The 15,656-nt window shown below is 44.4% G+C and overlaps 1 protein-coding gene across 1 annotated transcript in view; it reads right to left on the bottom strand.

The window, feature by feature from the left end:
* Positions 1-255: 255 nt before the first annotated feature.
* The window catches only part of LOC137337941 (uncharacterized), a 104,925-nt gene continuing 89,524 nt past the window's right edge, over positions 256-15,656 (bottom strand). The window contains exons 21-23 of the mRNA XM_068001779.1: positions 12,918-13,000; positions 7,075-7,231; positions 256-1,246 (exon numbers count right to left, since the gene is read on the bottom strand). Coding sequence (XP_067857880.1) covers positions 1,208-1,246; positions 7,075-7,231; positions 12,918-13,000 — 279 coding nt within the window. The 3' untranslated portion in view covers positions 256-1,207. The remainder of the gene's footprint in view (positions 1,247-7,074; positions 7,232-12,917; positions 13,001-15,656) is intronic.

A 15,656-nucleotide genomic window follows, 5' to 3' on the forward strand; every position in this document is an offset into this window, starting at 1 on the left:
CACTTGGACACTTACCGCTGTTCCTTCAAAATCCTGGAATTCCCCACCTAAACCATTTTGGGAGCACCATCACCACAAGGACTGCAGCAGTTCAAGCAAAAGGCCCATCATCACTGTCTTAGGGTAACTAAGGATGGGCAATAAATGTGGTCTTGCCAGTATGATCCACATCCCGTGTACAAATATAAAAAATGTCTTCAGAATGACATGCACTCTTTGAATTTCTAATTGAAAGATGGACATCCACACTTAAGGTAAATTTACATTTTTTTTATTGTTAACAGAAAGAAAAGAAGCCAGACACAATGATTATCCTAGATGTAAACCGATGCCTTTTCCTGATCTCAACTGTGACTATTCTATCTGAAGTAGTTATGTTTTAGTAGAAGTATATAAATCAACAGAAGCTTAGTTATTTCCTTTATTCACTTCAGTGAAAAATCTTGTAACAGAACTTCTGTCCCCCTGAATTGCAAACCTAGAATGAGTATATCCTGCTAACATTAAATCCTTGACTATTGCAGTCTTCTCACTTGCCTTTCTTCTAACATCTAAACTACTTGACAAATCAAAAGGAATACCAAAAAAGCATTTCATATCGTGTCGCTGATCCAACATGCACACCCACACTTATGGAAAACTTTAAAATCTTCGATTATCAGAACCAAAAGAAAACAAATACAATGCTCACTCCCACAGTATTTAAAGCAAGCCTTGCCACGGCTGTGGATCTGAAAACTTGTAGCTACATGCGCTCTTATAAGTTTTGTAAATTTGCATTCTCTGTTACCAGTCCAGAAAAGTGCTTAATATTTCACTGTTCAATAGGAAATGAGCAATTTCCAGTCTCCTATCAACCAAGCCCCTCTACTCTGCATACTTTCAGTCCCTCTTACCTTGTAAAAATTAAAAATTCCTGAAACAAAGGCAGTGCAAAGGAAAAGTACTTTCAATATAAAGTACTTCTATCTAGCTAATACCAAAAATTCCAAACTTGGAGAAAATAATCACAATTTAAATCTTTTCTATATCATATGATTACATCTAAGGCTGTGGATTTAAGCCCCACTCTAGGACTTCAGCATGTAATCTAGGCTGACACTTCAGTGCAATACTCAAAGAAAAGGTACGTCATTACTTTCTCTGGGAAACTTGCGATGGGCAATAAATGCAGCCTTTCCACCATCACCCACATCCCGAATGTCATTCAGGACGTGGTTCTTGTACCGTTCAGTGCAACGTCAACCTGAAAATAAATACGTACACTGTCAGTCATCAGTTGTAACGTAGTTTGGACAATGGGGAGGGGGCTTAGCTGTTGCTGCTGCAGGGAACCTCACCCACTGGCAGAGCAAATTGAAAATTTGTGCATAATTTTCCATAATTTGTGCTGACAGTGGCTCCCTGCCATTGGGCAAATCACAACTTACAGATTAATTAGTAATATCTCCTTATTGAGTGAGCTAAAGTGTGCGTGTCTTCAATGTGTATTACTCCACTATATCACAGGTAAAAATCTAGACTCATAATTGCCTGCTTGATATATAAAAAATATAGGAAACAGAAATATTTTAAAAATCTTACCGAGCTACAAATAACCATTATTATCCACAAGTTAAAAAGATCGACTGTTAACATGAATATAACTTTTCCTATTATTTGTTTAAATGATTTATATAACACATTCTCCTGAAACATTGCCCATGCTTCATAAATTTCAAGAGGATGGGCAGGTGATCTGCTCCTGAGGCTTTGAAAATGCCACTTTCTAACCTGCTATTAGGAATTGTATAACTAAGCCCTGGATCAAAATGCAATGCAACATTTCCATCCCACTCGGGGCTGATTTTCACTGCCTCCATCAGGTGGAATTGGAGTGTTAGCACTCCAAACATTGCAGCGCTGAACTTAATGCCCTGCTCCCACTCCTGATCCGCTCACCATTTTTAACTGGTCCTGGAAATTTGTAGCCAGTGCGCCCACCTGCATCAGGTGGTGCTTCATTAAGGCAGCCAAATTGGAATCCCATGAGGGAGGAGCTGCAAGATTTCGCCACTCCCCCTCGGCAAATTGCATGCAAGTGCTGGTTCCCACTTGTAGCTTGCTAATGAGTAGCAAATGAGGCCCAACCATCAAAATGGCTTGAGCCACTTGCTGAGGACATTGGGCGGGTGACTCATTGCTCTGCCAATAATGAAAATCGGCCCCATGATTTCCACGCATCTCTGCCTGACAGCCGAACTGAATTTCTGTCTAGTGAGGCTCTATGATAACAGTAGAGCTTTGCAAAATTACTCCCTTGATTTAGAGCTCTCGGTGTCTCTATAAATTGCAGATTGCAGGAGTTTTTTACATTGATTCTTGGGATGTGAACATCGCTGACAAGGCTGACATTTATTACCTACCTCTAGTTACCCTTCAGAAGGTGGACCACGGATGCAGAAAGTCATCAAACAAAAAATGCACAGTTGTTATTTTTTAAATACCATTTAGCAATAACTCAATATTTTTTTTTCTCTTCATCAAATATGACCTCTGGGTTATATACATATTGTGGGTACCAACCAGCAGGAAAGCTTAATATTTAACATCTGTATTGTTAAAGATCTCCATCCTAGAAGGATATGTTGATAGGGTTAGATTAAATATGGTGGGAGGAGGCTCATGTGAAGCATAAAGACCGGTATGGACCAATTGGGCCGAATGGCCTGTTTCTGTGCTGTACATTCTATGTAATTCTAGGTAATCTTGCTCACAACGACTGCAAAAGATCCTCCAAACAGAAAAGAAAATTCTACTGCCTTAGTACTATTTTTGAGGCTGTATATTGGGTTGTGATCTTTTAGCAAGTAGCCTTAACAATCCCAAACTCACCCACTATTATAATAAAAGCAATTTCTTGCCACACAGCCACAGAAAAATGTCCACAGAATCATAGTTACTATAGCTACTCTTCTATGCTTTTTTTAAAAAAACAATAGTACCTCTACACTGTGTGTTAAAAAAAATGTTACACTCTCTATGAAAAATGTAACATCACTGACATGATTATGCATAAAAAAAATCTGAAAACTGTTGTTAACCTAAACTTAAAAAGATGGACTTATCAAAATATGATTTGACTATTTTTTCAAAGAGGTCAATTTTCGTATCTGCTGGAAGGCCTGTGAGATCAGGCTTCCTCTCGTCAATGGCAACCTGCGATATCACCTTGAGTAGCAACCCAGAGCAGCACCACAGGAAACAATAGGAGGCCAAGACTTCAGATCAACCTGACAGCTGATCCAGAAAATCACACTTCCAGCTCGGGTGAAGGTAAAGAAACTGCCATTTGAAAAAAAAAAGGTCTAACCAAATTTTAATACCTATTATTTTCCTCAAATATAAAATGGGGCACATTTTGACCTCTTCTCTTTTAAATCAGAACTGGTTCAGTGCTGGGGAAGGAATCTTTATGGCTGTAAGTGCTAAAGAATGCATTATCAATAATTATACTACTGTAGGATTTGTTTTCAATTATTCTGAGCACAATAAGATAAAAAATGAAAAATCAATAAGGAATGAGAAAATGTCTTCAACTTTCTTTTTTTCTTTTTAATATCTTACTGTTGATCCCTCCTCTCCTGAAGGTATTACTTGATCTGGGTTATGGTTCCCACATTTTGCAACCTTCCACTACCTTACCCAAGTGACCATTCTTGATGTTTGAACCTGGATGATGTGGAGCTTAAAATTCTCAGCCCTTCCGACACACTCTTGCCATAACTTTGGTGGGAGTGTGCCAGAGGGCCAAAAATTAAGCTGGCACCCACATATACTGAGTCAGGGCCTTAGATCAGAGGTCCTGTGAGACTTGTAAGGAGCAGAGCTTCCGCCCGCCCTTACAACACCAGTGGCATATGAGAGTGAGGGACCTGGCACTTCCGATGAGGGAGTTCCCATGTCCCTGGCCTCTCAGTAGCGAGTGGATCACTGACAGCTGGTTTTCCGGGTGAAACAAGGCCTACTAAATGGCACAAGTGGGGTCCACCTGGAGTGCAGGCCTAAATTGTGGCCTGAACCCCTGAACAGTGAGCAAATGTTTGGACAGATTTCAGGGGCCAAGAAGGCAGTTACTTCCACTTTCTGGGGAGGGGGCAACATACTTTCAGTGCAGTATGCAACCTCTGGGGCAGGTGGGTCCCCGTTGGCAGTATTTAAATCAATAGATCTCTCTTTGGCAGGGTCAGCGGCACAGGTCCTGGGTGGGAGCATCGCAGCACCTACACCGGGATGCAGACCCTGCCAAGGATTTTGGGGATTTTTCGCTATAGGGTCATGGGAGCCCTTCCTGATCCTGCACATGCGCATCCAACAGGGGGTGTTGATTAGCGATCAATTTTTCTCTTCCCTCACCTATAAATAAAGAGGACAATTGTGGTACCTCACTCATACCTTGGCTGAGATCTGCCTTCATCAAGAATCAAACCTGGAACCTAATTATTTGCATTGCACAGTGCTACAGCACTCAGTGAATTTATACACTGGGCCATAGGGTGGCCCCATTCGAAGTATCTTAATATTTCATATTTTGTTTTCTAGTTTATTTTGGGCTCATCCAGGTAAGAGATGTTATCTCCAGTTCTGACGAAAGGTCTTCAACCTGAAATGTTAACTCTGTTTCTTTCTCCACAGATGCTGCCTGACTCACTGAGCTTCTCCAGCATTTTCTGTTTTTATTTAAGAGATGTTGGTATTGTGGAATGGAATACTTTCCCACTTCTGGCTTCCACTGTCAACATCGTGCACTAAAGGGCAGCTGTAGAATAAAGCTCCTCTTACTTTGCACCAACATTGAGGCTATTTCCAACCTCAAAAGATGCACTAGTATAAATTTTTCTACTTCCTACTCCAGCTATAATTCGAACCAAAAATTCTTGGCCCATTTGGCACATTCCCACCGTTACTCCACAAATTCCAATTGTAACTGCTGGCATTTTATGATATCGGTCGAATTATGGAAGAAGTAGCTAATGACTACTACACAAACTAAAGGCTACTACACAAAATAAGAGCTCATGGTGTAAGGGGTAACATATTAGCATGGATAAAGGATTGGTTAACTAACAGGAAACAGAGAGTAGGCATAAATGGGTCATTTTTAGGTTGGCAAAATATAACGAGTGGAGTGCCACAGGGATCAGTGCTTGGGCCTCAACTATTTACAATTTATGTCAATGACTTGGATGAAGGGACCGAATGTATGGTTGCTAAATTTGCTGATGACACAAAGGTAGGTAAGAAAGTAAGTTGTGAAGAGGACATAAGGAGTCTGCAAAGGGATATAGATGGGTTAAGTGAGTGGGCAAAAATTTGGCAGATGGAGTATAATGTGGGAAAATGTGAACTTGTCCACTCTGACAGGAGGAATAGAAAAGCACTATATTATTTAAATGGAGAGAGATTGCAGAACTCTGAGGTACAGAGGGATCTGGGTGTCCTAGTACATGAATCACAAAAAGTTAGTATGCAGGTACAGCAAGTGATTAGGAAGGCAAATGGAATGTTGTCATTTATTGCAAGGGGAATGGAATATAAAAGTAGAGGTGTTTTGCTACAGTTGTACAGGGCATTGGTGAGACCGCATCTAGAATACTGTGTGCAGTTTTGGTCTCCTTATTTAAGAAAGGACATAATTGCTTTAGAGGCGGTTCAGAGAAGGTTCACCCGATGATTCCTGGGATAAGGGGGTTATCTTATGAGGAAAGGTTGGACAAGTTGGGCCTGTATGCACTGGAGTTTAGAAGAATGAGAGGTGATCTTATTGAAACATATAAGATCCTGAGGGGGACTAGAAGGGGTAGATGCTGAGAGGATGTTTCCCCTTGTGGGAGAGACTAGAACTAGGGGCCACAATTTAAAAATAAGAGGTCTCCCATTTAAGACGGAGATGAGGAGAAATTTTTTATCTCAGAGGGTCATGAGTCTGTGGAATTCCCTTCCCCAGAGAGTGGTGGAGGCAGGGTCATTGAATATTTTTAAGGCGGAGTTAGATAGATTCCTGATTAACAAGGGAGTCAAATGTTTTGGTGGTAGATGGGAAAGTAGCGTTGAGGTCACAATCAGATCATCCATGATCTTATCAAATGGCAGAGCAGGCTCGAGGGGCCGAATGGCCTACTCCTGCTCTTAATTCGTATGTTTGTATGACGACAGTTTGCATTTATATAGCTCCTTTAACATAGAAAATTGCTCCAAGGCACTTTACCGAGGCATAATCAGACAAAAATCGATGCTGAGCTGAAGATGGAGATATTAGGAGAGGTGACTAAAAGCTTGGTCAAAGAGGTAGGATTTAAGGAAGGTCTTAAAGGAGGAGAGGAAAGTGGAGGGATTTAGGGGGGGAATTCCAGAGCATAGGGCCTTGACGGCTGAAAGCAAGGCCACTGGAATTTGTAGTTTGAAATTAGATGCCTGTCGCTCCCTGAGCTGGAGAGAAAGTTTGTATTCTAAGAGCCATTTCATACAGCCCCTCTTCTTTAAAGATCTTCCTGTTCTGTTAAACTTTTACAAATAATTTATTTACAGTCGGCTTTCAGGTGATTTTCAAAACATTCATTTGGCTGCTTTCCTATCAATATAACCACCACATATGTTCTGATCAAAACATAAAATGACAATCCTCCCCAAAAACCCAAGAAAAACCTCTCTGTCACTTTAAGAACTCCATTCCACATACAGCTTACCTTTAATGCGTAAAGTGAATGGGTGGAAGTAATGCTGCGTGAGATTTCTGCCCGAAGATTTGGAAATCCTTCGATACTACTGCAGGCCCTCATTAGCGAGTAGGATGCAAACTCAATTAAACACTCGCTCAGAGATCTTAATTAAGCATGCATTCACTTGTAAATGAGGACGGGTGTCTAATTGAAGGATTAAGCACAATCAGAAAATCAATCGCACAAATAGTTTCCAGTTGGGTCGGATGAAATCGCTGGATGTCAGTTTTCCCAGTTACCACACACCCAACTCATGATAGCAAGAGTGTTCCTACCAGGTGGAAATTTTAGCTCATAGTATGAAATTCTAACCTACCATTTTTTTCATATTGCTGAAGTCAGACTTTGTTTTTTTAATTTCCTCAATTTCATTTGTTTTGAGTTCATTTTTCAGAGCTGTGGTCACCAGCTGCCATATTCTTGGCTTTGAATTCTTGCTCTGAGTTTCAATCTTTTCTTTGAAGGACTTCCATCTAAAATGAAAGAGAATTTGATAGCATATTTTACATAACAAAAGGAGAGCAATTTAAGTTAATTATATCTGATAATTAATAAACATATTTGTTTACCCTTAAGTAAACTATAAGTGGGTTGGAAGGCAAGGCTGGAGAGATGTATGTTATTTACTACTTTTGCTTTATGCCAAGAAATAGATGACAGTTTTTTTTTGAAAATTGTTTAAAACATAGTTTAAAATATGATTCAAATAGATCACGCAGTGCCACACCGACACCCTCTGGCTGATTTGAAAATGTATAGATAAAAACAAACCAACGAGTAAACAAAGCTCAACACGATGCTGAGCTCTTCTTCTGTGGCCAGGAGACTTCCCCGCACAGCGAAACCTTTCTCCCGTCTTCAGAATTCTCGTTCCACGTGGACCCCTCCCTCTGGTCTCTTACCCTCTCTTCATCTTTTCATTGCGAATTCTGACATGACATCGGCCGTTTCAGTTTCTCTGCTCCCCTCACTCGCTCTAACCTCCCCACTTCTGAACTTGCAGCACTCCATTCTCTCAGGTCCAACCCTGACATTGTCATTAAACCTGCTGACCAGGACGGCACTGTTGTTGTGTGGCGAACAGACCTCTTCCTTGCGGAGGCTGAACGCCACCTCTCCGACACCTCCTCTTACCTCCCCCTGGACCCCACCACCGAAATCAAGCCATAGTTTGCCAGACCATGAATGACCTCATCTCCTCTTGAGATCTTCCCCCCACGGCCTCCAATCTCATAGTCCCCCAACCCCGCACTGCCCGCTTCTACCTCCTTCCCAAGATCCACAAACAGGACTGCCCTGGTAGACCCATCGTTTCAGCCTGTTCTTGCCCCATGGAACTTATTTCTTCCTATCTTGACCTTTTTTTCCCCTTGTCCAGTCTCTTCTGACCTACATCCATGATTTTTCCGATGCCCTCCGTCACTTAAACAAACAGTTTCCAGTTCCCCGGCACTAACTGTCTTCTTTTCACCACGGACATCCAGTCCCTCTACACCTCCATCCCCCACCAGGGTGGCCTGCGGGCCCTCCGCTTCTTGCTTGAATGGAGGCCCAACCAGTCCCCATCCACTTGTTCTTGTTCTTACAATGAACAACTTCCCCTTTGACTCCACTCACTTCCTTCAAATAAAAGGTGTCGATATGGGAACCCATATGGGTCCTAGCTATGCCTGCCTTTTTGTGGGATACGTGGAACATTCTTTATTCCAGTCATACTCAGGTCCCCTCCCTCACCTCTTTTTCTGGTACATTGATGACTGTATCAATGTCGTTTCCTGCTTTTGCCCCGAACTGGAAAATTTCATCAACTTTGCTTCAAATTTCCACTCTCCACAAGGCAGGCATAGCTAGGACCCATACGGGTTCCCATAGCGACACTTTTTATTTGAAGGAAGTGAGTGGAGTCAAAGGAGAAGTTGTTCAACGTAAGAACAAGTTCAGCCAGGAGGAGGAGGGTGGTGGTGGATGCGGACTGGTTGGGCCTCCCTTCACATGGTCCATCTCCGACTCTTCCCTTCCTTGACTTCTCTATCTCCATTTCTGGGAATAAGCTGTCAGCAGTATCTATTATAAGCCCTCCGACTCCCACAGCTAATTTACAGTTTAATTACACTTCCTCCCTCCCCACTTCCTGTATGCACTCTATTCCCTTCTCCCAGTTTTTCCGTCTCTGTCTGTTCGGACACTGGCACCTTCCACACCAGTGCTTCCGATATGTCTTCCTTTTTCCTGAATCGAGGATTCCCTTCCACTGTAGTTGGTGGGGTCCTCGACCGTGTCCATCCTATTTCCTGCACTTCTGCACTCATCCCTTCCCCTCCTTCCCAGAACCATGATACGGTCCCCCTTGTCCTCATCTTCCACCCCACCAGCCTCCACATTCAACGTATCATCCTCCGCCATTTCCGCCACATCCAGCACGTTCCCACCACCAAACACATCTTTCCCTCTCCTCCCCTGTCAGCATTCTGAAGGGACCACTCTCTCACGACACCCTGGTCCACTCTTCCAACACCCGCTCTCCTCCCCACGGCACCTTCCCATGCGTACGCAGGATATGCAACACCTGCCCTTTCACCTCCACCCTTCCCTCCGTCCAGGGCCCCAAACACTCCTTCCAGGTAAAACAGTGATTTACTTGTACTTCTTTCAACTTACTATGCTGTATTCGCTGCTCACAATGTGGTCTCCTCTACAATGGGAAAACCAAACACAGATTAGGTGATCGCTTTGCTGAACACCTCCGCTCAGTCTGCAAGTGTGACCCTGACCTGCCAGTCGCTTGCCATTTTAATTCCCTGTCCCACTCCCACTCTGACCGCTCTGTTCTCAGCCTCCTACACTGTTCCAATGAAGTTCAAGGAACAGCACCTCATTTTTCGATGAGGCACTTCATAACCTTCTGGACTCAACATTGATTTCAGTAACTTCAGATCATAACCACTGCTCCCATTTTTTCGGAAGGCAGGTGCTGGTAATGGTTCTGCTGTTGCCATTTACATCCTCTAGACCCATCTTTTGTTTCTTTACTTGTCCCATTACCACCCTCCTTGCCTTGCACCATCATCGCTTTTGTCATTTAATCACTCCTGCCCTCCAACCTATCAGAGACCATCCCTTTTGTTCTTTCCTCCTCTACCCTTCCTCTCCCTTTTACCCTGGCTCTGGACTTGCTTAAAAACTGTTTAATCTTTAACTTCTTCCAGTTCTGACGAAGGGTCATCAACCTGAAACGTTAACTCTGTTTCTTTCTGCCTGACTTGCTCAACATTTTCTGTTTTTATTTTAAGTTTCTCCACAGTTGCTCTTCACTCTGGAGAGCCAATCAGTAGGGCTGCAATTCGCTCCAGCTTTTAATGTTATCATCACTGCACTCCCGTGGGTGACATGACTGCTGTCCAATCACGTACAACAGTGGATACAAAAAAATGATTATTGAGAGATATATCCATTCCTGCTAATGTTGAATGAGTAATTGACAAAGGGGCATGCAGCATATGGAGGGAGGGCTGAATTTCCTGGTGGTTGAGTCATTGAATCTCACATCAAATGTGTGTTTCCACGGAGAAATTAAGACCATCTAGGACGGGTTGGAAGCTCTGACATTAAAGAATTCTACAGCAGAATCTAATGCTTTGACTCCTAGCCTTGAAGGGAATTCCAATTTTCTTTTTCAGGATAAGTTTAATCAAATTGTGGCGATATTAATTTGAGCATTCCATGGAGGTAAAGAACAGAAAATTGCTATTACTATCACTACCTTCCAGAAACACAACTCCAATTTTAATCACAGACCATTAATGATAATTGTTATTGTCCAAACTGCTCTAATTTCCCAGATTAAGGATGCAGCAAAATAGTTAGAGGCAACAGCAAAGCACAAAATGAAAAAAATCATCAACGTTAAATGCAGAGGGTAAAGCAGATGCACTGCTCGCATCAAGCACTACCCCAGCAATGAGTGCACTACAACTGTTCAGCTACCTGGGTATGACAGAGGACTAGTGCATGAGTTTTTCTTTTCATTTATGGGATGTAGGCGTCGCTGGCAAGGCCCGTATTTTTTGCCCATCCCTAATTGCCCTTGAGAAGGTGGTGGTGAGCCGCCGCCTTGAACCGCTGCAGTCCGTGTGGTGAAGGTTCTGCCACAGTGCTGTTAGGTAGGGAGTTCCAGGATTTTGACCCAGCAATGATCAAGGAACGGCAATACATTTCCAAGTCAGTGTGACTTGGAGGGGAATATGCAAGTGGTGTTGTTCCCATGTGCCTGCTGCCCTTGTCCTTCTAAGTGGTAGAGGTCGCGGGTTTGGGAGGTGTCATCGAAGAAGTCTTGGTGAGTTGCCGCAGTGCATCATGTAGATGGTATACACTGCAGTGATGGTGAAGGGAGTGAATGTTTAGGGTGGTTGATGGGGTACCAATCAAGCGGGCTGCTTCGTCCTGGATGGTGTCGAGCTTCTTGAGTGTTGTTGGAGCTGCACTCATCCAGGCAAGTGGAGAGTATTCGATCACACTCCTGACTTGTGCCTTGTGGATGGTGGAAAGGCTTTGGGGAGTCAGGAGGTGAGTCACTCACCACAGAATATCCAGCCTCTGACTTGCTCTTGTAGCCACAGTATTTATGTGGCTGGTCCAGTTAAGTTTCTGGTCAATGGTGACCCCTAGGATGTTGATGGTGTGAGATTTGGCGATGGTAATGCCATTGAATGTCATGGGGAAGTGGTTAGACTCTCTCTTGTTGGAGATGGTCATTGCCTGGCACTTGTCTGGCACAAATGTTACTTGTCACTTATCAGCCCAAGCTTGGATGTTGTCTAGGTCTTGCTGCATGCGGGCACGGATTGCTTCATTATCCGAGGGGTTGCGAATGGAACTGAACACTGTGCAATCATTAGCGAATATCCCCATTTCTGACCTTATGATGGAGGGATGTTCGTTGATGAAGCAGCTAAAGATGGTTGGGCCAAGGACACTGCCCTGAGGAACTTCTGCAGCAATGTCCTGGGGCTGAGATGATTGGCCTCCAACAACCACTACCATCTTCCTTTGTGCTAGGTATGACTCCAGCCACTGGAGAGTTTTCCCCCTGATTCCCACTGACTTCAATTTTACTAGGGCTCCTTGGTGCCATACTCAGTCAAATGCTGCCTTGATGTCAAGGGCAGTCACTCTCACCTCACCTCTGGAATTCAGCTCTTTTGTCCATGTTTGGACCAAGGCTGTAATGAGGTCTGGAGCCGAGTGGTCCTGGCGGAACCCAAACTGAGCACCGTTGAGCAGGTCATTGGTGAGTAAGTGCCGCTTGATAGCACTGTCGACGACACCTTCCATCACTTTGCTGATGATTGAGAGTAGACTGATGGGGTGGTAGTTGGCCGGATTGGATTTGACCTGCTTTTTGTGGACAGGACATACCTGGGCAACTTTCCACATTGTCGGGTAGGTGTCAGTGTTGTAGCTGTACTGGAACAGCTTGGCTAGAGGTGCGGCTCGTTCTGGAGCACAAGTCTTCAGCACTACAGCCGGGATGTTGTCAGGGCCCATAGCCTTTGCTGTATCCAGTGCACTCAGCCGTTTTTTAATATCATGTGGAGTGAATCGAATTGGCTGAAGACTGGCTTCTGTGATGGTGGTGATATCGGGAGGCGGCCGAGATGGATCATCCACTCTTAATTACATAATCTGTACCAATTATGTGAGAAATGTTACAGGATTTATTATTACAGCTGTATCATGAATGGCTTCTTTTGTCGCTCCCATGAATAAATTTATGTTCAATGAGATTGCATGTTTGAAAACAGCATGTGTTTGCCATTTTTTTAGCGAATCTTAATTAATGGGAAAAACGTTTGGTTACACTTACATTATCTATGCTTCAGCATTTTGAGTCATAGATTGCATCCCCCCCCATAATCTTCTTAGTTTCAATGCCTGGAAAATCGGAAGTGCCCAAACTGAATGTGCCGACCTCGGTGCCTGATTCTCCAATCTGTGATAGAATCATGTGAGACTCTATGCTGACAGCAGAGTTCACCTGTGAAAATCTGGTAACGTAAGAGACGGTTGTGATTGGGGGTTTGTACATTTTTAAGATGGATGAGATAAGGTGTGCAAAACGGCCTTCACATCTATATTTACCTTGTGATTTTGGATTCTTACCTTGTCCCATGAAGGTCATATTCAAGCTTTGACTCAAAGTATCCAAATGCTTTTTTTACAGTCAGCTTAAGGTCTTTGGACACCTAAGTAAACAATAAGATGTAGGTTTCCAATAGAAGTATGTTCTGCACAACTAAACTACTCAGAACCATTCCCCTAACAACATCCATATCCATATCCAACATCCATATCACCTGACTGACACACAAACTCTTCCTGTCAGGGAATCTGAAATGCAAATGTCGGCTGACATTCTGAACTCAGGTCCCAGTGGCCTTCCCCAGTTAAGAATCCAATGCTTTGCTGTGATAGAACCTGCAATGCAAAAATGTTTTACCAAGGTTCACATACACAAATCTTTGAAGGTGGCAGGACAAGTTGAGAAGGTTGTTAAAAAAGCACACATGATGCTTGGCTTTATCAATAGAGGCATAGAGTACAAAAGCAAGGATGTCATGCTAAACCTTTATACATCACTGATGTGGAGATGCCGGTGATGGACTGGGGTTGACAATTGTAACCAATTTTACAACACCAAGTTATAGTCCAACAATTTTATTTTAAAATTCACAAGCTTTCGGAGGCTTCCTCCTTCCTCAGGTGAATGTCAAGAAATCCTCGAACCTCTCACATTTATAAATCACAGAACAATACCTGGTGATGACAGATAGTCTTTCCAACTGCCCGTTGCCAAGGCAACCAAAGTGTTCAGACAGATAGGTGTTACCTACAGGGCCACCGAATATACAAGCGGCCAGAACAAAACAACAAAAAAAACAGAGAGAGGCAGAAACATAGAAACATCCGGAAGGAAAAGACAGCAATTGGCCCGTTATATTAAAAACAGATAACTTTTGTTCGCTGGTGGGGTTACGTGTAGCGTGACATTAACCCAAGATTCCGGTTGAGGCCGTCCTCATGGGTGCGGAACTTGGCTATCAATTTCTGCTCGACGATTTTGCGTTGTCGTGTGTCTCGAAGGCCGCCTTGGAGTACGCTTACCCGAAGGTCGGTGGCTGAATGTCCTTGACTGCTGAAGTGTTCCCCGACTGGGAGGGAACCCTCCTGTCTGGCGATTGTTGCGCGGTGTCCGTTCATCCGTTGTCGCAGCGTCTGCATGGTCTCGCCAATGTACCATGCTCTGGGGCATCCTTTCCTGCAACGTATGAGGTAGACAATGTTGGCCGAGTCACAGGAGTATGAACCATGCACCTGGTGGGTGGTGTCCTCTCGTGTGATGGTGGTATCTGTGTCGATGATCTGGCATGTCTTGCAGAGGTTACCGTGGCAGGGTTGTGTGGTGTCGTGGACGCTGTTCTCCTGAAAGCTAGGTAATTTGCTGCGAACGATGGTCTGTTTGAGGTTGGGTGGCTGTTTAAAGGCGAGTAGTGGAGGTGTGGGGATGGCCATAACGAGGTGTTCGTCGTCATTGATGACATGTTGAAGGCTGCGGAGAACATGGTGTAGTTTCTCCGCTCCGGGGAAGTACTGGACGACGAAGGGTTATGCTGAGAGACTCTGCCGTCGTACCTCTCGCACACTCCGCAACCATCTCATACACCAAATTACAGCAGATGCCGCAACCTCGAAACTAAGATAGAGTCCATACTCTCAACCTGTACTCAGGACACAGCAGACCAGCTACGAGATACCGCCAAACAGACGAGGCAACGGAACTACGCTGCCTACATGAAAACCAAGAGCAGGAAGCTTGAGAAACTCGGCATCACCACCAGCATTGACCAAGCTTCCCCTGGTACCACGGTTGCAACCACAGGGAAGTCTATCGTCAATTTGTCCGACCACACCCTTCAATCAGACGAAATCGAAGTTCTCAGCCGAGGGCTCAATTTCTGCCCCACTACCAAAATGGACCTCATTAGTCTCGCGGCGGACACAGAGGAATTCATCAGGAGAATGAGGCTCCAGGAATTCTTCCACAAACCCTGAGATTCCAGCAGCGAACCCAATGAGACAATCAACGATCCGGAACAGCAGATAGAGGGATCCGCGGTACAGCAACCGAAGAGGAAAGAGTCAAACTGGACTCCTCCGGAGGGTCGCTGCCCTCAGCTTGACATGTATGCTCAAGCTGTCAGGAAATGCGTCAATGCCAGATTCATCAGCCGCACTCAGAAGACAGTCCAGAATGTCACCCGAGCACAACGCAACGCCATCAACGCTCTCAAGACCAACTGCAACATCGTCATCAAACCAGCGGACAAAGGAGGAGCCATCGTCGTACAGAACAGAACGGACTATTGCAAAGAAGCATACCGACAACTGGACAACCAGGAACACTACAGACGGTTACCCGCAGATCCGACCAAAGAACACACCCACCAGCTCAACAAACTGATCAAGACCTTCGATCCAGACCTTCAAAGCATCCTACGCGCTCTCATCCCACGTTCTCCCCGCGTGGGAGACTTCTACTGCCTCCCAAAGATACACAAAGCCAACACACTCGGACGTCCTATCGTATCAGGCAACGGAACCCTGTGTGAGAACCTCTCTGGATACATCGAGGGCATCCTGAAACCCATCGTACAGGGAACCCCCAGCTTCTGTCGCGACACTACAGACTTCCTACAAAAACTCAGTACCCACGGACCAGTTGAACCAGGAACACTTCTCACCACGATGGACGTCTCGGCACTCTACACCAGTATCCCCCACGATGACGGCATCGCTGCGACAGCATCAATACTCAACACCAACAACAGCCAATCTCCAGAT

Source organism: Heptranchias perlo, chromosome 1, assembly GCF_035084215.1.
Source record: "Heptranchias perlo isolate sHepPer1 chromosome 1, sHepPer1.hap1, whole genome shotgun sequence".
NCBI lineage: Eukaryota > Metazoa > Chordata > Chondrichthyes > Hexanchiformes > Hexanchidae > Heptranchias > Heptranchias perlo.